Source organism: Moschus berezovskii, chromosome 21 (genome assembly GCF_049115385.1).
Source record: "Moschus berezovskii isolate FMDL1 chromosome 21, NW_MosBer_1.0, whole genome shotgun sequence".
NCBI lineage: Eukaryota > Metazoa > Chordata > Mammalia > Artiodactyla > Moschidae > Moschus > Moschus berezovskii.
Window position 1 is genome coordinate 182,607 of NC_142480.1, and position 24,374 is coordinate 206,980.

General features: G+C 46.8%; 1 gene segment (V, D, J or C); it reads left to right on the forward strand.

The window, feature by feature from the left end:
• The first annotated feature begins 23,375 nt into the window (after nt 1-23,375).
• On the forward strand, nt 23,376-24,374 carry LOC129550733 (immunoglobulin heavy variable 4-38-2-like). The segment is given in 2 exon segments: nt 23,376-23,529; nt 23,611-24,374. Coding segments are annotated over 2 exon segments (372 nt in total).

Here is a 24,374-nt window from a genome sequence, read left to right on the forward strand (position 1 = left end):
TAATACTGGTGGTGGTAGCACATACTCTGCAGACTCTCTGAAGGGCTGATTCACCATCTCCAAAGACAACTCCAAGAGCACAGTGAGTCTGCAAATGAACAGCCTGAGCGGAGGACACGGCCGTGTATCACTGTGCAAGAGACACAGTGAGGGGAAGTCAGTGTGAGCCCAGACACAACTTCCTGTAGGGAGACAGGAGGGGCTGCAGGGGGCACTCAGGACCCGCCTGTATAGAAGCTTATACCAGCGACATGTGCAGAGGGGCTGGGAAGGGGTCTCCCTTGGAAACAAGGATTTCCCTCCCCTCCCAGCTCCAAGCTGTCCTCAGGACATTGCCTGCTGTGGCCATTCTGCTCTGGTGCACACACGCTTTCTGCAGCACTCGTGTGAGAGCACTCTCTGTTTGCAGCTGGGACCCCGCCGACGTCCAGCCCCTTCAGTCGACGTGCCCCTGGTCGCAAGTAGAACACCCCCTCTGGCCTCAGGTGTGCACACCGTCCCCTCGCGGGCCCTTCCCCAGACCAGCGCAGGCGAGTGACCCCATGGGGTTGTGAGCAGCCCCCAGGACCTCTGTCCTCACAGCACGGTCTCCTCTCGGCCCTCGTCCACTCGGGTGGACACCAACTCCAGGGACGGCCCTTCTGTGTTAGGCCCTCCTTCTCGTGGATGAGGAGGGAGTCCGCCTGGAGACTGGACTCCTCTTTCCCCAAGAGGCAGGTAGGAGCACATGCCCAGAAACGGAACCTGTCCCAGCCCTGCTGGTCACGTCTGGGTGGCCTCTGAAAGCAGTCCTGGGCTGTGAGCTCAGACGTGTCTCTCTTCCTCAACACGAGAGTCCACATGGATGACGGGAACCAGGTGACAGAGTCCTGACTCTGTCCACCCTCTGCTGTCTCCTACTTTCCCTAAGACACCCTCATAAATGCTGCCTGTCATCTACAGAAACTGAGGTTGTTTCCTTGTCACAATTTCAAGATAAACTGTAGTGAGTGTATCGGGACACGTATAAGTAGTGCATGTATCCTGTAACTTATTGCATTTACTAGTCCTAAAAGTTTTTATAAGGAATCCTTTGTTTCTTTTATGAGATCATTTTGTTTGCAAACAAGGAAAATTTTATTTCTTCCTTTATAGTTTGGATGCCTTTTATGTCTTGCTGTAGTTGTTATCACTAAGTCCTTTCCAACATCATATAGAAAGATCAACTCAAAAAGGATTAAAGATACAAATGTAACACCTGGATCTATAAAACTCTTAGAAAAATATATGGGAAGCTACAAGATGCTGGGTTTTCAGAGATATTATAGAGATGAGGAGAAATGTATAGGCAAAAATAGGAGAAGAACAGACCTGAGACTAAAAAGTGCTGCACAGCCATGAACACAAAATATAGAGTAAATATACAAACTGTGAAGTGGCAGAAACAATTTGTAAACCTTTTGTCTAATAAGGGGCTGATATCTTTAAAATATAAGGAACTCCGAAGAAATAGTAGTGGTAGCTAGAATAATTATTTATTAAAAATAAGTTGGGTAGAGAATTTAAATAGACATGTCTTTAAAGAAGAAAAACAAATGGTTGGTAAGCATTTGGAAAATGATGGGTGTCAGTAACTCTCAGGAAAATGAAAATCTAAAGCACAAGAGGATATCACTTTAAAGTTGTCAAGATGCCATCCTGGTATCAAAATCTGATAATGGTATCAAAAAACAGAAAATTACAGGCCAACATCCCTGATGAACATAGACACAGAAGATCCTTAACAAAATACTGGCGAAAAGAATCCGACAACACATTAGAAGTACCATACATCATGATCATTCAGACTCATCCTAGAAAGTCAAGGATTTCTCAGTGTCTGTAAATCAATCAGGGTGACACACCACATCAACAAATTTAAGAATAAAAATCTTATAATCATCTGAAGAGATACACAAAAGGCTTTTGACAACATTCAACATCCATTCAATACCCATGGACTTTCCTGGTGGCTCAGGGGGTAAAGCATCTGCCTGCAACGTGGGAGACCTGGGTTCAATCCCCAAGTAGGGAAGATCCCCTAGAGAAGGAAATGGCAACCCACTCCAGTACTCTTGCCTGGAAAATTCCATGGATGGAGGAGCCTGGTAGGTTACAGTCCATGGGATCGCAAAGAAACTCACACAACTGAGCAGCTTCACTTCTCAACACCCATTTATGATAAAAATAAAACTCTCCAGAAGGTTAACATAGTGGGAACCTACCTAAATATAATAAAGATCATAACAGCAGACCCACAACCAACATCATCCCAAATGGGGAAAAACTGAAAGTGCTTTCTGTAAGATCAAGAACAAGACAAGGATGTCCACTCTCACCACTGTTATCCAACATAGCTTGGAAGTCCTAGGCATGGCAATCGGAGAAGAAAAAGAAATTTTAAATAATCCAAATTGGAGAAGAAGCAAAATGGTCACTGTTTGCTGATGACATGATTCTACACGTACAAAATCCTAGAAATGCTACCAGAAAACTATTAGATCTCATCAATTAATTTGGTAAAGTTGCAGGAAATAAATTAATACACAGATCTTTGCATTCTTATACACTGACAATGAAAGATCAGAAATAGAAATCAAGGAAACAATCCTATTTACCATAGCAACAAAAACAATAAAATGCCAGGAATAAACCTACCTAACGAGGCAAAAGACCTGACCTCTGAAATCTGTAGAAGCTGATAAAACAATGGAAGATATCGCAGATGGAAAGGCATATCACACATCACAAGATCAAGATCACATATAATACATGACACAGCGGAGTATTACTCTGCAGGGACCACAATGAGGGGAAGTGAGCTTGAGCCCAGACACAAACCACCCTGCAAGGAGAGAGAGACGGGTCTGCAGGGGGAGCACAGGACACACCAGGGAAGGCTCAGGGCTCACCAGCCCTGGGTTTCAACTCCAGCAGCAGGTGTAGGTGGAGGCTGAGCTGGGTTGCCCAAACGATTTGGGACTTCCTCTCCATTTGTTTCCCCTGGGAACTTTCTAGATTTATGACTCTTTACTTACCACTTACAAAATCACTGAATTAGAAGGAAAATGTGTGTGTGTAAAAAGAGAGTGTGAACATTCTTTTATGCACCAAAGGCAGAGCATCTCTTAAAAAGGAAAAATTATTCTGCCAGTGGTCATAACAGTCAGAATCCTGAGGAAACTCAGAGAATCCTGGTGAATCTTTTCCAAGTAGATTCACTTCAGAGAATCAGTAGGATTCCATTATTAAGAAGATACTCACTGTGATTCATTTCAAAACAAATATGGACATGGGGCCAGGATTAGTGACTTATAAAACTTAATAGATTTTCAATAAAGGGAGGAGGGAGGTGGGAGGGGGGTTCAGGAGGGGGAACTTATGTAAACCCAGGGCGAATTCATGTCAATATATGGCAAAACCAACCAATATAATATTGTAAAATAATTTGCCTCCAATAAAAAATAAATTAATTACAAAAAAAAAAACTTAATAGATTTTCAGTTCAGTTCAGTCACTCAGTGGTGTCCGACCCTTTGCGACCCCATGAACCACAGCACACCAGGCCTCCCTGTCCATCACTAATTCCCGGAGTTCACTCAAACTCATGTCCATCGAGTTGGTGATGCCATCCAGCCATCTCATTCTCTGTCATCCCCTTCTCCTCCCACCCCCAATCCTTCCCAGCATCAGAGTCTTTTCCAGTGAGGAAAAGACTCAACGCATGAGGTGGCCAAATTATTGGAGTTTCAGCTTTAGCATCAGATTTTATATCTCAGTTAAAAGACATGTGTTGCTTGGAAGAAAAGCTATGACAAATCTAGACAGTGTATTAAAAGGCAGAGACATCACGTTGCCTACAAAGGTCCATAGAGTCAAAGTATGGTTTTTCCAGTAGTCATGTACAGATGTGAGAGTTGGACCATGAAGAAGGCTGGGTGTCAAAAACTTAATGCTTTTGAACTGTGGTGCTGAAGAAGACTCTTCGAGTCCCTTGGACAGTAAGGAGATAAAACCAAACATTCCTAAAAGAAATAACCCTGAATATACGTCGGAAAGCCTGATGATGAAGTTGAAGCTCCAAAACTTTGCCCAACTGATGTGAAGCGCCATCTCATTGGAATATATCCTGATGCTGGGAAAGATTGAAGACAGAAGGAGAAGGGGACGACAGAGAATGAGATGGTTGGATGTCATCACTGATTCAGTGGACATGAGTTTGAGCAGGTTCCGGGACATAGTGAAGGACAGGGAAGGCTGTTGTGCTGCAGTCCCTTGGGTCGCAAAGAGTTGTACACGACTGAGCAACTGAAAAACATCTCATACTCCTCTCGTGTGAAATTATACTCATCGGACTCAGAACTGATTTGGATCCCTCTTTGTCTGCTGATCCAGCGTCTTCATTTCCAGGATCCGTTCTCTCTTTATCCTTCTGTTTCCCTAAATGGAAGACTTGTTTCCTGTGGTCTAAATTTGATGTCTCAGGCCCTTTACCTGCAGCTCATGTATGGTTCAGGATGTGGCTCCTTGGGTTCCTGGCAAAGGCTTATGAGACTTACTCACCTGTGACCAGGACCCCTGGTCTTTGTTATGTATAGACTCACTGGGAAATGAGGATGGGCCAGAGGATAATGATTATCTGCTCAAGATAAGATGTAGATGTAGAACTGGTATCTTGGTCTTCTTGAACTGTCCTGAAATGGAACAATTGTGGTCTAGAAGAGGTGGCAAGAATACACAGAAGAACTGTACAAAAAAGATCTTCACAACGAAGATAATCACGATGGTGTGATCACTCACCTGGAACCAGACATCTTGGAATGTGAAGTCAAGTGGGCCTTAGAGAGCATCACTACGAACAAAGCTAGTGGAGGTGATGGAATTCCTGTTGAGCTATTTCAAATCTTGAAAGATGATGCTGTGAAAGTGCTGCACTCAATATGCCAGCAAATTTGGAAAACTCAGCAGTGGCCACAGGACTGGAAAAGGTCAGTCTTCATTCCAATCCCAAAGAAAGGCAATGCCAAAGAATGCTCAAACTACCGCACAATTGCACTCATCTCACATGCTAGTAAAGTCATGCTCAAAATTCTCCAAGCCAGGCTTTAGCAATATGTGAATCGTGAACTTCCAGATGTTCAAGCAGGTTTTAGAAAAGGCAGAGGAACCAGAGATCAAATTGCCAACATCTGCTGGATCATGGAGAAAGCAAGAGTTCCAGAAAAACATCTATTTCTGCTTCATTGACTATGCCAAAGCCTTTGACTGTGTGGATCACAATAAACTGTGGAACATTCTGAAAGAGATGGGAATCCCAGACCACCTGACCTGCCTCTTGAGAAACCTGTATGCAGGTCAGGAAGCAACAGTTAGAACTGGACATGGAACAACAGACTGGTTCCAAATAGGAAAAGGAGTATGTCAAGGCTGTATATTGTCACCTTGCTTATTTAACTTATATGCAGAGTACATCATGAGGAACGCTGGGCTGGAAGAAGCACAAGCTGGAATCAAGATTGCCGGGAGAAGTATCAATAACCTCAGATATGCAGATGACACTACCCTTATGGAAGAAAGTGAAGAGGAACTCAAAGGTCTTTTGATGAAAGTGAAAGAGGAGAGTGAAAAGTTTGGCTTGAAGCTCAACATTCAGAAAACGAAGATCATGGCATCTGGTCCCATCACTTCATGGGAAATAGATGGGGAAACAGTGGAAACAGTGTCAGACTTTATTTTTTTGGGCTCCAAAATCACTTTGGATTCTGATTGCAGCCATGAAATTAAAAGACGCTTGCTCCTTGGAAGGAAAGTTATGACCAGCCTAGATAGCATATTAAAAAGCAGAGACATTACTTTGCCAACCAAGGTCCGTATAGTCAAGGCTATGGTTTTTCCCGTGGTCGTGTATGGACGTGAGAGTTGGACTGTGAAGAAAGCTGAGTACCGAAGAATTGATGCTTTTGAACTGTGGTGTTGGAGAAGACTCTTGAGAGTCCCTTGGACTGCAAGGAGATCCAACCAGTCCATTCTAAAGGAGATCAATCCTGGGTGTTCATTGGAAGGACTGATGCTAAAGCTGAAACTCCAATACTTTGGCCACCTCATGCGACAAATTGACTCACTGGAAAAGAGTCTGATGCTAGGAGGGATTGGGGGTAGGAGGAGACGGGGACGGCAGAGAATGAGATGGCTGGATGGCATCACCGACTTGATGGACATGAGTTTGAGTGAACTCCGGGAGTTGGTGATGGACAGGGAGGCCTGGCGTGCTGTGATTCATGGGGTTGCAAAGAGTCGGACACGACTGAGCGACTGAACTGAACTGAACTGAAACCATACATGCTTTAGGAAATGTCCCCAGACAACTAGAACATCTGCTAGAACATGAGGAAAATGGGTCACAGAATAGGAGTCACTCATCAACACATCAGTTGATTTTAAGACAAAAACCAGTGTGGGCTTAACACACATCCAGGTGTCATTGTGTTGAGGGACACATTCTCATACCCTGTCCATTCAGGTTATTTAATAATTTTTCAGGAAGCTTCTGATCTACGTTGGCTCACCCTATGAGAGAGAGCTGAAGCGTTTAAAGTGCAGCACAGAACACAAACACACACACACACACTGGCAGTGAAGACCGGCTCCAAGTGCACTTGTGTCATCAGCTATGAAAGGTCCTTGAAACCAAGAGACGAGGGCCCTGGTGGGCGGTTACTGTCCAGCACCTGCACACAGCGCCAAAGGTGTAGCACCTCTGAAAGGCAGGACGGCCGCCCATGCACAGTAGGTTCTGATCAAGTAGGTATGAAATGGCCTCAGACAGTCAGGAAAGAAACAAGCTCAGGTTTTTACTGTGGTTGGGGTGTAAGTACTGAGAAGTGTCCCTGTGTGGGGGCAGGGGACTGTGTGGATTGAGTCTCCCAAGCGAGTCCAATAACAGAGCCTCCAGACTTTCTTATCAGTTCATCCAGATATGACACTGAAGTGGAGGAAGAAGGCTGGAGGCGGGAAAGATGTCAGCAGTCCAACATCAAAGCTGGAGTTGGATTCATTTCTACACCTGATAGCTGTGATTGTAAAGAACAAAATGGAGATCAGGGGTCATTTAGGGTGGACAGTAACCAAGGAGCTATGGAAAAAGTGAAGAAGAATGATTATGATTAAGCAAATAAGAACAACACAGGAATTATAAAGGGGTCTTATTCTGACACCTTGGGTGGAAGCTGTCCTTTCTCTGAGATCCTCCTCTGGTCTGAAGATCTTGAGTCAGTTTTCTCCTTCTAAGGAGTTCTTGTTTCCAGAGGATTTCTGAGGATCTTGAGTTAGAAATCCTAGTTTAGAGAAGCCCGCGAAGGTGGGGAAATCTGAGTTGCTGCTTTAGTTGTGAAGTGTGAACCCGAGACTGACTCTGAAGTTCCCCTGGTAAATTTCCTTTAACACACAGGATAAGCTCTCTTCAATGTGGTTCAAAAGGAGATTTCCTCGATATTTATTTCAGTAGCTAATCCTCCTGGGCATAGATGTTGAGAAGGCGGTTTAGCACTAAGTGTGGAAAGGCAGCCTGAACCTGCTGGTGACAAGAGAGTGTCCAATGCACAACTCACGGCACAGTTCATTTATGGCAGCTGGTCTGGACCATGCAGTGCTGGCACGTTTGCTTGAACCCGAGTCTGGGTACTTGTGTGAGGGCTTCTGGATGAGATTAACATTTCAATTGGTAGAATGAAAGCGGATGGCCCTTCCCCATAAGGGTGGGCCAGGCTCAATCAGTCAAAGGCCTGGATAGAACAGAACACTGACGCCCTGATGTAACAGAGGATTCTTCCCGCTGAAGGCCCTCGGGCTGGGATATTTTCATCAGCATGTCCTGCCTCTCGGACTGAAACATCACTTCTTCCTGGGTCTCAGCCTGTCTGCCTTGGTCCGGAACTGAACCACCAGCTCTCCTGGTCTCCAGCTTGGGACTCTCCTTGTAGATCTGGGGAGTCGCCAGGCTTCTGAAGACTGAGGTCGGCCAGGACCCCTCAGATGTGGTCTAGACGCCATGCTTCAGTGCACCCGGGAGACAGGGAGTCTCCTTCTCCTCCGCCAGCTCTGCATCCGGGCCAGGGGGGCAGCTCACTCATTGGTGCCTCTGATGCTGAGGAACGTGCTAGGGGCTGACTGTGAGAGGTCTAGGGTAACGAAACATGCAGCTGAGGGAGGGAGGTGCTTCCAGAACACGACTCTGCCTCCGCTGTAACTGGCTACTCACCTGTGCTTCTTCCGGACTTCCAGCTTCCTGGGAAGGTGATGGGTCTTGCGGGCTAGATCACCTTGGTGGGAACCACACATAGCCCAGCCCCCAGGTCAGCAAACGGTCACCCCAGGGACCCTCCAGACTCAGGTGTGTTGACATCTGGTCTCTGAGACTGAGGAGATAGCTGGGCATCCTGCTATGCAAGGAACACAAAGCGGCCCAGAGTTGGACAAAGACCCTGACCTCCTTCTACTAGGAAGCCCTGAGGGGGCTGGACAGAGAGATGCTGGGCAGTCATGGGGCTCAGGCCCGGCCACAGTGCCTCCGTCTCAGTGTCCCCGAGCCTCCTTCCTGCCTCCTCTCCTCCTGGCCTCACGCCCACAGCGTGGGGCCGCTCTTGTGTCCACAGCCCCTGGACTCGGGAGCACCGGGCTGAGGAGGCTGTGAGCTGGGACTGGGGCCGGCCCTGCGCGGAGTGATGGTCTGTGCCAGCTCTGCCTCAGCGCCTGTCATTCTCACCCTGAAGCTCCCTGGGCAGGCTGGAGGCCGAGGCAGACGACGAGCAGCGCTTCTGCAAGAGACTGACTGTGCCTGTCCCGAGTCAGCTCACCTCCTGGTTGTGAGGCCGCTTCCTCTGCGCCCTCCACTGACTCATTAACTCCTTCGGCGTGCACTTACGGATCGCCTTCTATGTGCCACGCATCTTCTCACAATTAGGGAAACAGCCAGGGCGTGACGGGGTGAGGAGGCCTCAGCAGGGAGACCAGGGTTCCCAAGCAACAGGAGGAAATAAACCGCACGGGACAGACGTTTCCTCCCTTCTCATTCTGTGTTGCCACGAGGACACTTGATTCCACCTAAACTTCACCTTTTCTTAAAACTTGAGCTGCTAATTGCTCAGCAAACTAATGCGGTTTTTCTCATGGAAATGTTTTTCTTAAGCTATGTTAATGAAACTATGTATTTGCTTGGAGATCTGCCTTTCTTCAAGATTCAAGTCAATGGCTTTATGGCCTGAGATGACTCCCCTTGTTGTGACAGAAGAGCCTGGTGCAACTCTCTCAATCTTGTGGCCTTTCTTTTCTCTATGATTAGCAGCTTGCTAACAGGTATGTACTGCCTTGCTAACAACCTGCAAGAGGGCACTCTTTCTGTCCCCTTCTGATGTCTATGTCAGAATCTTTCTCTATCCCTCTACATCTTAATAAAATTTCGCTACACAAAAGCTCTGAGTGATCAAGCTTTGTCTCTGGCTCCTGATCAAAATCCTCTCCTCCTGAGACCACAAATACCAGATCCATTTATAGCTCATGGCCATAAACTTTCAGACACATACACCTAGCTATAGCAACAAAATTCTTGTGAAAATGGGAGAGACATGATAAAAAGTATTAAATTCAACAAACAGAATGTGTCTTGTACCTGCACTGGAATATCATTCAGCCTTTGAAAGAGTTAAATGTGACATATGTGACTCGAAGAATGACGAGTGACCAAGTAACAACTGTTAGACAGCTCGACTGCTGGGGGGACAGGGTTGTGTAGCCCATTTCTCTGAGGGCTCTACGTACAGTTCATAGAGCGAGAGTCGCGTCTGACCCACACTGTCCGCATGTAGTTTATAAAACTATCGCGCCCTCCTTTATGGTTGCCCACTGTATTGAGACATGGGTGCTGAACCACGTACCCTGTTGTTGGACTCACACCCTGGTCTCCGTCTCAGCTCAGCAATAAGAGGTGCAGCTGTTTTTCTCAGGTTGATTTTCTCCTCCCATCTGAGTTCTTATGCCCGTCACTCAGCTCGCATCCCTTTCTCTGGAAATCAGATCCCGGATTTCCTTTCTCCCAGGCCTGTCAGGTGGACACCAGCATCTCAGGTTCTAAGTAGACTTTACTCTGAATAGAGTCAGGTCACCTTGGACACACATCTCAGGATGTCTGAAGGCCCAGAGATAAGCTCCTGTGATAGGTTACACACTCCAGGATTCTTGGGCTTCCCTCGTGGCTCAGCTGGTAAAGAATCTGCCTGCAATGCAGGAGACCTGGGTTCGATCCCTGGGTTGGGAAGATCAACTGGAGAAGTGAAAGGTTACCCACTCCAGTGTTCTAGCCTGCAGATTTCCATGGAGAGTCAGACACGACTGAGCAACTTTTACTTTCACTTTCATTCTTGGGAGAAGATGTCTCCAGGCCCCAGAGCGTCTGTGGATCAAGAAACCTGAGAATCCTTCCTGAATAACCCTTCTGTGGGAGGGGGCTGTGCTGCTCCAGGAGAAGCTAGAAGTAACAGGGACAAGTGTGTCTAAAGCTTTGTGTGCAGTGCATGGCCTGACCCAATCTCACAGAAGGCGGGAACTCACCTGGCCTTACCTGTTGGCTGAGCTGGACTAGATGGAAAGCAGCACCTGCTCTATAACCTGCAGGACCCAGTGCACCCGAGCCAGGCTGTGTGGAGGACTATCTTTTATTTTTTTTTTTATTACTTTCATATCAGTGTTGATGTCAAAATATAATTTTAAAAGAAATAATGTTTATAAAATATGGCACAACTTAGAGTGCATGGAATGATTCCTGGGTGTGAGAACATCTTCAAACATAATATTGACTCATGGTAAAAGCTACAAATGATCCACGGAATTGAAACAATGGGGTCTACACTTCTGGTTCCGCAAAGATTCTTACCCTTAGAAAGCTGGGCCCATCGTTTGATCATGATCAGCTCCACATAGGAACTGCTCTCCCATCACAGACTTATGCCATGTAGGTTCAAGAACTGCGAACAAGAACCCAGAAGGGTCACAGGGACTGCCCTTGGCTTCTCCAAACTTACACGGACAGGGTTCCCTCACATGCAAATTTATGTTCCAGCTCAGGGGTAAAATCCAATCCTGGGCTATGGGAACTCACAGCTCACTCCTCACACAGGGCTGAGGTCTCAGGGAAGGCAGAGCTGTGACCTAGAAGAAGATGATTATCTTGGGTCTTCTTCTCTGCCTGGTGACAACTCCCCAAGGTGAGGGTCTCAGGTGCAGACCCGGGTCTGTGGGGACAATTGTGGCTGCAGGTGACTGACTCACACTGATTCTCCTTGTCCCCAGGTGTCCTGTCCCAGGTGCGGCTGCAGGAGTCGGGCCCAGGACCGGTGAAGCCCTCGCAGACCCTCTCCCTCACCTGTGCTGTCTCTGGTTCCTCCATCACCAGTGGTCACTACTGGAGTTGGATGCACCAGCCCCCACAGAAGGGGCGCGAGTGGATGGGAGCCATAAGTTCAGGTGGCAGCACTTACTACAGCCCATCCCTCAAGAGCCACACCTTCACCTCCAGGGACACGTCCAAGAACAAGTTCTTCCTAAAGCTGAGCTCTGTGACCTCGGAGGACACGGCCGTGTATTACTGTGCAAGAGACACAATGTGGGGGAGTCAGTGTGAGCACAGACTTAAACCTCTCTGCAGGGGGCTCCATGACCACATGGGGATGCTCATCAGTTCAGTTCAGTTCAGTCGCTCAGTCATGTCCGACTCTTCGTGACCCCATGGACTGTAGCACACAGGGCCTCCCTCTCCATCACCAACTCCCAGAGCTACTCAAACTCATGTCCATTGAGTCAGTGATGCCATCCAGCCATCTCAACCTCTGTCATCCCCTTCTCCTCCTGCCCTCAATCTTTCCCAGCATCAGGGTCTTTTCAAATGAGTCAGCTCTTCGCATCAAGTGGCCAAAGTATTGGAGTTTCAGCTTCAGCATCAGTCCTTTTAAAGAATATTCAGAACTGATCTCCTTTAGGATGGACTGGCTGGATCTCCTTGCAGTCCAAGGGGCTCTCAAGAGTCTTCTCCAGCACCACAGTTCAAAAGCATCAATTCTTTGGCACTCACTTTCTTATAGTCCAACTCTCACATCCATACATGACCACTGGAAAAACCATAAGCTTGACTAGATGGACCTTGGTTGGCAAAGTAATGTCTCTGCTTTTTAATATGCTGTCTGCTGCTGCTGCTGCTGTTTTGCTGCTGTTGCTGCTAAGTCACTTGAGTCGTGTCCGACTCTGTGTGACCCCATAGACAGCAGCCCACTAGGCTTCCTCGTCCCTGGGATTCTCCAGGCAAGAATACTGGAGTGGGTTGCCATTTCCTTCTCCAATGCATGAAAGGGAAAAGTGAAAGTGAAGTCGCTCAGTCGTGCCCGACTCTTAGTGATCCCATGGACTGCAGCCTACCAGGCTCCTCCATCCATGGGATTTTCCAGGCAAGAGTACTGGAGTGGCTTCTAGGTTGGTCATAAGTTTTCTTCCAAGGATCAAGAGTCTTCAGAACCCACCAAGTACAGGACTGAGCCCAGAAGCAGGTGCAGAGGGTTGGAGGATTTTGTGGTTAGAGTCCCTGGATTCTGTGCCTGCCCATCAGCTCTACTAGAGACTCTCTACTCTATCCTTTCATTGCTGTGGTCTATATTGCTTTCAGAAAATATTAGTTGTAGTCAGGAACTGCTGTTGCTTTTTTTTTTTTAATTATTGAAGACACTCTAACAACACATAATTATCAAGTTAGTCTGACGTTCTTGACACTGGTTATTGTCCTTGGAACACCCTGGTGATTGTAATATTGAGCAATTTCTTCCTTTTTTAGACATGTAAGGAAGAGCCACCTCTACAGCTTTCTGTCAAAGGGCACAAAAAGACTGAGTCCATCAGCTTTCAGTGTAGTAGATTCTGATGACAGAGAGTCCAATACTGCACACGCACTGACCTCATTATTCATGAGTTACACATTTGCACATTCACGTACTTCGTAAAGTTTACTCGCATCACCGACAACACTGCTGATTTCTTCGCAGTCGTTCAGGACCGTTTACAATGCTTCAGTCCTTGACACCAAGCTCACACGGACTCCCACCTGAGCTCAGTCAAGACTCCTCTGTGCTTTCTCTACCCACATCATGCAAGTGAGTCTCTGTCCTGTATGGTTTAGGGCCATAGTTTTCACGTTTTGTCCCAATAGTTGACAGTTTCCTTGCTTAAAGGTGCCCGTGTGTAGTCTAAAGTACGGACTCATGTCATTAAGCACCAAATGCCCTGAGGTGACTTAAGTAGAAAATGTCTATGATAGATAAGATCATTCAGGTATGAATTATACTTCTGAGATGTGAGTTTGATAATCACACTTCAAATATAAGTACTATTTATTTTTTAAAAATGTGAATCTCACTTTTGGTATTTGAGGCATCCTTGGAAGCTCAGTTCAGTTCCAAATACAGATGGTAAAATGGAGATTTATGCCCAAAAGGGTGGTGAGGTTGACTGGATGGAAAAGGACTATGAGGAGTCTTCAAGTTCAGGGGGATTCTTGCTAGTCTCTAGAGGATTCTTGATAAAGGCAGGGCAGTGTGATCATATTTTACCTGGGAGATAGCAGGTTTAATAAAATGGGTCAAATACTGACTGTGATCAAAGTTCAAGGGTAAAAATTCTCACTAACCTGATTTAGCAGGTTTCATAATAAAGCCAGGCTAAACTGGACACAAAAATCCACTGTCAAGACATAGTTAAGAAAAGCATTTCAGGGAGCCTGACCGAAGTGTTGCCAAGTGGTCCTGGTCGTCTGCAGAGTCAGAGTTCTTGTCTTTGCTGCCGTAATTCTCTGAAAGTCACAGGTTTCCCCAAAACAACATGAGCTCCTGCTGGTCGTCCCCCTTCTTCCAGGCACCTCTCAGTTTGGAGTATCTCCTGGCTCTGAGGAAGGTGGAGTCACGGGGTGACATTTGTGAAGAGAGTGTCTTCTTGTTTCTCCTTCCCACATGTCTGTCCCAGATGCTGGTGCAGGAGTCGAGCCCAGCACTGTCGAAGGCCTTCTCTTCACCGGCTCTGTTTCTGGGTCTGCATCACACACAGTGCTGACTGTTGGGACAGGATCCACCATTCCCCAAGGAGAGGTCTGTGGAGTATAAGGTACTTTGTTTCTGGGATTAGTACTGTGTACATCCAGTCTCTCCGAAAATGACTCTCCATCTCCAGAGACACATCAGAGAACCAGATTTCCCTGCAGATCAGCTCCATGATACCTGCAGACACAGTCCTGTATTACTGAGCTGCACACAGTGAGGGGAAGTCCATGTGAGCCCAGACAGACTCGTCCCTCCTAGTGAACTGAGTGGGCTGCAGTGGACACAGAACCAACATGGAGGTGCTCCATATCCTCAGAATCTCCAGGAAAATCAGGGAACTAATTCCTGAGAAGGATCAGCAGAAGATATGAAGATCTCTTTCAGAAGCTGTGGATTCTCCACTGGATAGTTGTCACCCCTGGAAGCGTCATCCACCATCATTCCAGGGAAAATTTTGTATCTGAACTTGACACTTTCCCTCCTGGATTCAGGCATGACTGTTTTCCCCCAACTATCAGAGTGCCAGCTGCACAGAAATACTTCTTCATACCATCTTGCTTTTATTTTATTTTTAAAATGTGTTTATTTTTGGCCGTGCTGGGTCTTTGCTGCTGTGCACGGCTTTCTCTAGTTGTGGGAGAAGGGGCTTCTCATTGCAATGGCTGTACAATGCAGTGGTCTCTGTACTTGTGGCACAGGGGCTTAGCTGCTCTGTGGCTTGTGAAATCTTCCCAGGCCAGGGATCGAACCCATGTCCCCTGCGTTGGCAGGCAGATTGTTAGCCACTGGACCACCAAGGAAGCATGACATCTTGTTTATAATTTAAGGTTACCACATAAGTTATTAGTTGGCTAGTATCTAAAAAGACAGCTTCCCTGGTGGCTCAGTGGTAAAGAACCTCTCTGCCAATGCTGGAGACGTAGGTTCGATCCCTAGGCCTGGAAGATCCCCTGGAGAAGGAAATGGCAACCCACTAAACTCTTCTTGCCTGGGAAATCCCATGGACAGAGGAGTCTAGCAAGCTACAGTCTATGAGGTCGCAAAGAGTTGGAAGCAACTTAGCCACTGAACAACAACAACATTTAATAAGAAAAGTTTATAAGCCTTTATATAAACTACACAACTTATAAACATGTTGTGGCATGAGTGGGTTTTCTTTTGAACTTCAGACCCACTCTCAGAAAGATCTGCACACCCTATTAATCCGAAGAGTCCAATCTAGTCCTGATTCCAAGGAACACCTGTCACTGGAATTGTTGCTGGTGTTCAGTCGACCAGTTCAAATATTAATTTATTATAATAGCTCTGAATTATCCACGAAAATAAAGCAATGGGATCTACACATCTAGTTCAGCAATGGTTCTCAACTCAGAAAGCTGGGCCCATCCTTTGATCACTAATGAAGTGCTCTCCCATCCCAGACTTTTACCATGTGGGTTCGAGAGAAGTGCACTGTGCACACAACCCAGAAGGATCACTGGGAGACTGACCTCGGCTTCTCCCCACTTATGAGGACAGGGCTCACCCACATGCAAATTCATCTTCAAGCCCCAGGGTAAAATACACCCCTGGTCTGTGGAAGCTCACAGCTCTCTCCTCACACAGGCCTGAGGTCTCAGAGAAGGCAGAGCTGCAGTCTAGAAGAAGATGAGGCTGTGGGGTCTTCTCCTCTGCCTGGTGATGGCTCCCCAAGGTGAGGGTCTCAGGTGAAGACAGGGGTCTGTGGGGGCGGTTGTGGCATCAGGTGACTTACAGGGACTGATTCTCCTTGTCTCCAGGTGTCTTGTCCCAGGTGCAGCTGCAGGAGTCGGGCCCAGAACTGGTGAAGCCCTCGCAGACCCTCTCCCTCACCTGCACTGTCTCTGGTTACTCCATCACCAATGGTTATGGCTGGAACTGGATCCGCCAGGCCCCAGGGAAGGGGCTAGAGTGGATTGGATACATAAGTTATGATGATAACACTTACTACAGCCCCTCCATCAAGAGCCGCACCTCCATCTCCAGGGACACGTCCAAGAACCAGTTCTCCCTGCAACTGAGCTCTGTGACCACCGAGGACACGGCCATGTATTACTGTGCAAGAGACACAGTGAGGGGAAGTCAGTGTGAGCCCAGACACAAACCTCCTGCAGGGGGACACGAGGGGCTGTAGGGGAGCTCAGGGCCCACCAGGGGGCGCTCAGGACCTGCCTGCCTTGAAGCCTAGACCAGCGACAGGTGCAGAGGGGCTGCGCCGGTGTTTCCCTTGGAGTCAAGGATTTCCTTCCTCGCCGTCTCCCAGCTGTCCTCAGGGATGTTTCCTGCTGTGATCTTTCTGCTCCGATGTACACACACTCTCTTCAGGCACTGAAGTAAGAACATTCTCTGCAGATGGGACTTCTTCATTTGACCCCCACAAATCCCGTGTTTGTTGCAAGAAGCAGCCCACAGCCCGCAGACCTCAGACACAGACACGCTCCATCCTAGTGGCCCCTCCCTCCGCCCAGCGCCAGGCAACGGCCAGAAGGTTTATGATCAGTCCAGGGCCTCTGCCCTCCTTGCGACACGATGTCCCCGCGGTCCTCACCCACTCCCATGAACACTGGTGTCCAGGGACTGCCCTTCTGTGTTAGTCCGTCAGTCTCCTGAAGAAGGAGGGAGTCCACCTGAGGCCTGGGCTCCTGTTTCCACAAGAGGCAGAAAGGAGCACACGCCCAGACATGGAAAGCGTCCCAGCCCTTCTGGTCACGTCACGGTGGCTTCTGAAGGTGGTCCTGGGCTGTGAGCTCAGACGTGTCTCTCAGCCTCCATGGGAGAGTCCATGTGATTAACAGGAGCCAGGTGACAGAGTCCTGACCCTATCCGCCCGCTGCTGTTCCCTAGTTTCCCTAAGATGCCCCATAAATTCTATCTGTTGTCCACAGAAACTGAGGGTGTTTTCTAATCACCATTTCAAAATACATTGTTCTGAGTGTATGGGGAGACAAATAATTAGCGTTAGTATTCTGTAATTTACTAATCTTTATAGCTTCTTATATGCAGGCTTTGAATTTCCTTTTAAAGATCATATTGTTTGCAAAGAATGAAATTTTACTTATTCCTCTCTGGCTTGGATGCCTTTTATGTCTATTCCATGTGTAAATTGCACTGCCCAAGATTTCGAATACCCTTTTGAGTAGCATGACCATCTCTTCAACAAATGGTGTAGAGAAAAGTGGACAGCCTCATCCAAAATAAATACATCCAAGCCTTAAAAGCATTGTACAAAAAAGTCAGCTCAAGTATGATTAAAGACATAAAGGTAACACTCAGATCTGTGAAACTGTTAGAGAAACATAGGGGAGGTTTCATAATGTTTGTTCTTATGATGATTTTTATGAAGTTGAGGAGAAAAATATAGGCCACAAAAGGAGAAATAAAGAAGTGAGACTAAAAATCTTCTATAATGAAAACAAATGCAAAAGATAGAGTAAAAGTCGAAACTGTGTAATAGCACCAGCTTTTTCCAAACCATTTTTCTAATAAAGAATTAATATCATAAAGGTATAAAGAACTCATAGCTTATCATCAGGTAATAATAATAGTGAGTAGCAGTAGCAGTAATTTCAATAATTAATTGGTTAAAATAATTTGGGTTAAGAATTAGAATAGACACGTTCTTAAAGAAGATCTGGTAGCTTAACTGCTAAAGAATCCACCTGCAATGCAGGAGAAGCCGGTTCAATTCCTGGGTCAGGAAGATCCCCTGGAGAAGGCATCGTCTATGCCCTCCAGTCTTCTTAGGCTTCCCTGGTGACTTAGACAGCAAAAAATCCGCCTGTAATGCCGGAGACCTAGGGTCAATCCCTGGGTTAGTAAGATCCCCTGGAGGAGAACATGGCAACCACTGCAGTGCTCTTGCCTGGAGAATCACCATGGACAAAGGAGCCTGGCGGGCTGCAGTCCATGGGGTCGCAAAGAATTGGACACGACTGAGCAACTAAACACTCTTGCTTTTGCTTAAAGAAGACAAATGATCAAAGGTATATGGGTAAATGATCAATATCAATAACACTCAGCGAATGCCAATCAAAACCACAAGGATATCACTTTAAATCTGTCAGGATGCCATCCTGATAACAGAACCAGATAAAACCATCACAAAAATTAAAAAATTACAGACACAAAACTCCTCAACAAAATACTGGCAAACACAATTCAACAGCACTTGAAAAGGGTCCGATATCATGATCAAGCGGGATGTATTCCAGGCAGGCAAGGATTTTTCAACATCTGCAGATCAATCTGGGTGATAATGCTGCACCGACAGACTGAAGAAAGAAAAGTATTATAATCATCTCAATAGATGCACAAAAAGCTTTTAACAAATTTCGATGCCCGTTTATGATAAAATTTTCAAGAAAGAAGGCAGAGAGGGAGCCTACCTCAACATAATAAAAGCCGTATACAACAAGCCCCAGCAAACATATTTCTAAATGATGAAAAAAATGAAAACATTTCCTGTAAGATCAGGATCAAGACAGGGCAATGTCCACTCTTGCCGCTAATGTTCAGCAAGAGAAGGATGTCCAATTTTGCCACTATTATTCAACACAGTTTTGGAAGTATTGTTATGGCAATTATTAAAGAAAAAAATAAAAGGAATCAAACTTTAAAAAGAAATAAAACCGTCACTGTTTGCAGATGACATGATAATATACATAGAAAATCCTAAAGATGACACCAAAAAACTACTGCAGCTAATTAATGAAATGGTAAAATGGCAGGATGCAAAATTAATGCACAGAAGTCTCTGGCATTTTCATACACTAACAACAAAATATCAGAAAGAGAAATTAAGGATGCAATTCCACTTATCATGGCCACAAATAGAATGAAATACCTAGGAATAAAACTGCCTAAGAAGACAAAAGACCTGCACTCAGAAAGCTATACAGCAGTGATGAAAGAAATCAAAGGCAACACAAACCTATGGAGAGATGCACCATTCCTGGGCCGGAAGAACCAAAATTTTAAAAATGACTATATTACCCAAAGCAGTCTAAAGAGTTAATGTTGTCTGTCAAAACCAACAGGTCTGGGGTCATCAGGTTTTCATTATTATTTGTTTCTAGGGATATTTTGATTTCCTTTCTGAGCTCCTAAGAGAAGGCTTGGTTATACTGTTGTTCAGTCTCTCAGTTGTATCTGACTCTTTGCAACTCCATGGACTGTAACTCGGCAGACTCCCCTGTCCTTCATCCTCTCCAGGAGCTTGCTCAAGCTCACATGCATTGAGTCAACGATGGCAATCAATCGCTGTGTCCTCTGTCGTCCCCTTCTCCTCCTGCCTCCTATCTTTACCAGCAGCAAGGTCTTTTCTAATGAGTCAGTCTTCGCATCAGGAGACCGAAATATTGGAGTTTCAGCTCAACATCAGTCTATCTAATGAATATTCAGAGTTGATCTCCTTTAGGATTGATTGGTCTGATCTCCCTGCAGTCCAAGGGACTCTCAGGCGTCTTCTCCAACACCACAGTTCAAAAGCATCAGTTCTTTGGTGCACAGTCTTCTTTACGGCCCAACTCTCACATCCTTACATGACCACTGGAAAAACAATAGCTTTGACTAGATAAACCTTTGTCAACAAAGTAAAGTCTCTGCTTTTAATATGCTGTTTTTAAATGGTCATAGCCTTTTTTTTTTTTTAAGGAGCAAGTGTCTTTTAATTTCATGGTTGCAGTTACCACCTGCAGTGATTTTAGAGCCCAAGAAAATAGTCTGTCACTGTTTCCTTTGTTTCCCAATCTATCTGCCATGAAGGATCACTGGACTCAACGTCACAATTTTAGTTTTTTGAATGTTGAGTTTTAAGCCAACTTTTTCACTCACCTCTTTCACCTTCATCAAGAGGCTCTTTAGTTCTTTTTCATTTTCTACCATAAGGGGAATGTCATCTGCAGATCTGAACTTATTGACATTTCTTCTGGTAGTTTTGATTCCAACTTATGCTTCATCCAGCCTGCATTTTGCATGATATATTCTGCATATAAGTTAAAAAAGCAGAGTGACACCTTCACGGACTCTTTTCCCAGTTTTGGACCAATCTGTTGTTCCATGTAAAATTCTACCTGTTACTTCTTGACCTGCATACAGGTTTCACAGTAGGCAGGTATATTGTCTGGTATTCCCATCTCCTAAAGAATTTTCCACAGTTTCTTGTGATTCACACTGTCAAAGACTTAACATAGTCAATGAGGCAGACGTAGATGTTTTCCTGGAATTCCCTTACTTTTTCTATGATCCAATTCAGGTTGGCAAGTTGATCTCTGCTTCCTCTGTCTTCCCCTAACCCAGCCTGTCTGTCCAGACGTTCTCTGCTCACATACTCCTGACGGTTAGTGTGAAGGCTTTGAGTATTGTCTTGTTCACGGGTGAGGTGAGTGTACTTGTGTGATGGTTCAAACATTCTTTGGCATTGCCCTTCTTTGGGATTGGAATGAAAATTAACCTTTCCCAGTCCTGTGGTCACTGCTGAATTTTCCAAATTGGCTGACATATTGAGTGCAGCACTTTAACAGCATCATCTTTTAGAACTTGAAATAGTTCAGCTGAAATTGCATCACCTCCACTAACTTTGTTCGTAGTGATGCTTCCGAAGGCCCACTTGACTTTCCCATCCAGGATATCTGGTTCTAGGTGAGTGAACACACTACTGAGGTTATCCATGTCATTCAAATAATTTTTGCTTAGTTCTGTGTATCCTTGTCACCTCTTCTTAGTATCTTCTGCTTCTTTTAGGTCCATACCATTTCTGTCCTTTATTGTGCCTATCTTTGATTATTTAGTGGCATATTTTTTGGCCTCCCTGTGTTTGTTTTAGTTTTTTTTCCCTCTGTAACTGATCTAATCTCATATCACTGTGGTAGAAAAAGCTGCATAATAAAACTTCAATTTTCTTAAATTCACTGAAGTTTGATTTACCCAAGATGTAGTCTACACTGGACTACGATTCCAATGGAGTATTCTTCCATTTTTAATGGACTGTCCTCTCAGTTCAGGACAGTTAAGTCGTTCAGTCGTGTCTGACTCTTTGCAACCCCAGGGACTGCAGCACACAGACTCCCTGTCTATCACCAGCTCCAGAGGTTGCTCAAACTAACGGCCATTGTGCCAGTGATGGCATCCCACCACCCCATCATCTGTCAGGCAGCCCAGCCTATCCGGACCCCCTCTATTCCTGCCTTCAGTCTTTCCCAGAATAAGGGTCTCCGAAGAATATTTGGTGTTGATTTCCTTTGGGATTGACTGGCTCGCTCTCCTTGCAGACCAAGGGGCTCTCGGGAGTTTTCTGCATTATTTCAGCACTCCACTTCTCATGGCATAGTCTTAATAAACCGCATAGTAGACAGACTGCAATGGATTTGGGAATGCAGCCTAGAGTCCCTCAGTCCCTTGAGATGGAAAAGATTACTGGATTCCTCAGGAAGGCCCAATGCAGTTACAGGGTTCTTAGAAACTGAAGCTTGAGACAGAAATGCCCGTTAGGGTGATGCAACACAAGACGCCACTGGCCCTGGAGATGGAAGAAGGTGCTGAGCCAGAAATGAGGGCACATCCAGCAGCGCAGTGACCCGGACGCCAGAGGCCCCCCCATTCTGTACTCTTCCTCAGAGTCTCCCCCACGCCGTGTATCAAGCAAACCTCAAACCTCTTGGAGGCCTACCCCCACAAAGGTCACAGACCCAGTTAGGTGAACCCACTCCCAAAAGCAAGATCAGGTGGCAGGAAACAGGAGCAGGCACAGAAGTGGTCCTGGCGCAAAACAGCAATAGCAAAACCCTGACTAGAAAGGGTACTCCATATTCACCGTGCTTTAACCCAGTCAGAGTACAGGCAAGACCTGTGGGCTCAGGGAGAGCTGACCTGCCCCAGACCCGAAGGGGTGATGTCTCAGGGAGGAGAGGACCAGGGTCACGTGGACAGGGTGTCAGTCAGGCGGGGGACGCACACTGGGCTTTGCTGGCTCCAGAAGAGAGAGCACCAGTGATGACCTGATGACAGCACTCACACCCCCGGCAAACACGCTGTCAAGTCCACACACGCTGTGACTGCCGCCATCCCCAGGACACATCCTCACAGACAGAAATGCAGGTGTGAGGCCACAGCCTCAGGGCCACAGGGAGACGGGGGAGCTGTGCTCTGCTCTGCAGCACTGCTGACTCAGAGGCCCTCAGGCTCAGTCCAGGACACAGAGACCCAGGACTCGGGAGAGCTGCTCTCAGTGGGTTTTCAAGGGAACCTGCTGCCTGAGGTGGGGCTTTCCTCTGACCGTGCCACCCTCACTCTCTGCACGCCCTTCACTGTGAAGGCTTCCCTCCAAGAACCATGCGTGTCCTCTCACCACTGTGCTGGAGACTGTGCTCCCTGAGCGCCCATCTCACTGGCAGGGACACAGAGGGGAAGAAATACGCACTCGGAGGAGGAGGGAGCCTGTGCACAGTGGCCAGGACACTGCCCAGCACGTCGGAGCACTGAGGCGCTCCCAGGAGCTGTCTGTCCTCGGCCCTCAGTGGCCTGGGGTCCTCAGTGTCCACCCTCAGGGAGGAGGTCCTGAGGTTCACGAGGTTCTGCAGACACTCAGCTGTGCACAGGGAAACGCAGGACAGGCCACCAGGCAAGTCAGCCGTGCTGGGAAGATGAGCATCTCAGCAGAAATGTCTGCTTTGTCCACAAAATTAATGCTGTGTTTAATTACTGTGGACAAACCACCTCTAGAGTGACTCTGGAGGATATTTAAGTAGTTCCAGATGAAAAGCTAGTCACACAAGCTAAGAGAAATAGAAATGCTTTGGGAATTCTGATAAACATTAAATTGTACCAAACTCCATTTGAATTCAATGTGATTATTACATGTATATTTTTCTCCAAGGTTTAAATATGAATAAATGAGGATAAGCTAATCAGATAAGAAAAAAATAAGACTTTGTGTCAGACAACTGGGTGGTCCCTGAATGTGTGGTGGGCATTTGATCCATAAAGGTAAACACCTCCAGTGAGTCTGCCATTGTTCCCTGAAAGCATCTTCTTTCCTGACCAGCACTCCATCATCATTTCATTTCTCAGCAGTCTTCTTGTCATGGGGAGGGGGTCCCCAGGAGGGGGCTGAGTTCTCTGAGGGCACAGTTCTCACCTCCCTCACAGGGCGAGCCCCATAGACAGGACCTCTTTTCACTGCGTTCTGCTTTGTGTGCAGAGGTCCCTCCCGTATGCAAATATCCACTCAGGTCACAGGGCAGAAACAGAGCACCAGCTCGCTTAAATTCAGCTTTCTCCTGAGGCCTGAAGAGATTTCCGGGAGTGGTGCCTCTCCTCTGCGCGAAGATGAGCCCACTGTGGATCTTCCTCTTCGTGCTGTCAGCTCCCAGAGGTGAGTGTCTCTGGATCAGACATGGCACGTGGGGAGGCTGCATCTGAGCCCATGGGTCACCGTGCTTCTCTCTGTCCACAGGGGTCCTGTCCCAGGTGCAGCTGCAGGAGTCGGGACCCAGCCTGGTGAAGCCCGCACAGACCCTCTCCCTCACCTGCACAGTCTCTGGATTCTCACTTACCAGCTATGGTGTAGGCTGGGTCCGCCAGGCCCCAGGGAAGGCGCTGGAGTGGGTTGGTGATATAAGCAGTGGTGGAAGCACATACTATAACCCAGCCCTGAAATCCCGGCTCAGCATCAGCAGGGACACCTCCAAGAGCCAAGTCTCCCTGTCGCTGAGCAGCGTGACAGCTGAGGACACGGCCGTGTATTACTGTGCGAGAGACACAGTGAGGGGAAGTCAGTGAGAGGCCAGACAGAAACCGCCCAGCATGAGGCCCGTGACCACCAGGGGGCGCTCAGGACCCAGTACAGAGCTGAGCCCAGGAGCAGGTGCAGAAGAGGCGTTGGGTGGAGGGGGGCCTTGGGGGATTCTCTTCAGAACCTGTTCTTTCCTCCTCCTGCTCAGGATCTGCACTTCAGACCCTCTTATGTGTCCTGATATTTCATCGCTGTGGTTTATGTCACTCTCAGACAACTGTGTGTGTATATATATTTTAATTTTTCCTTGAAGCAAGGAGAGCTTTATGCAAACACACATGCACACGCTCACACATAATACTGAACAGATAACATTTTTTCTCCTTCATTTTTCTTCTTTCTAAGGAACTCGGTGAAACACTTGACTCCACGTTGATTTCAAAACTGTTAACTATCCTGAAAGGAAACGTGAGATATTTAATCAC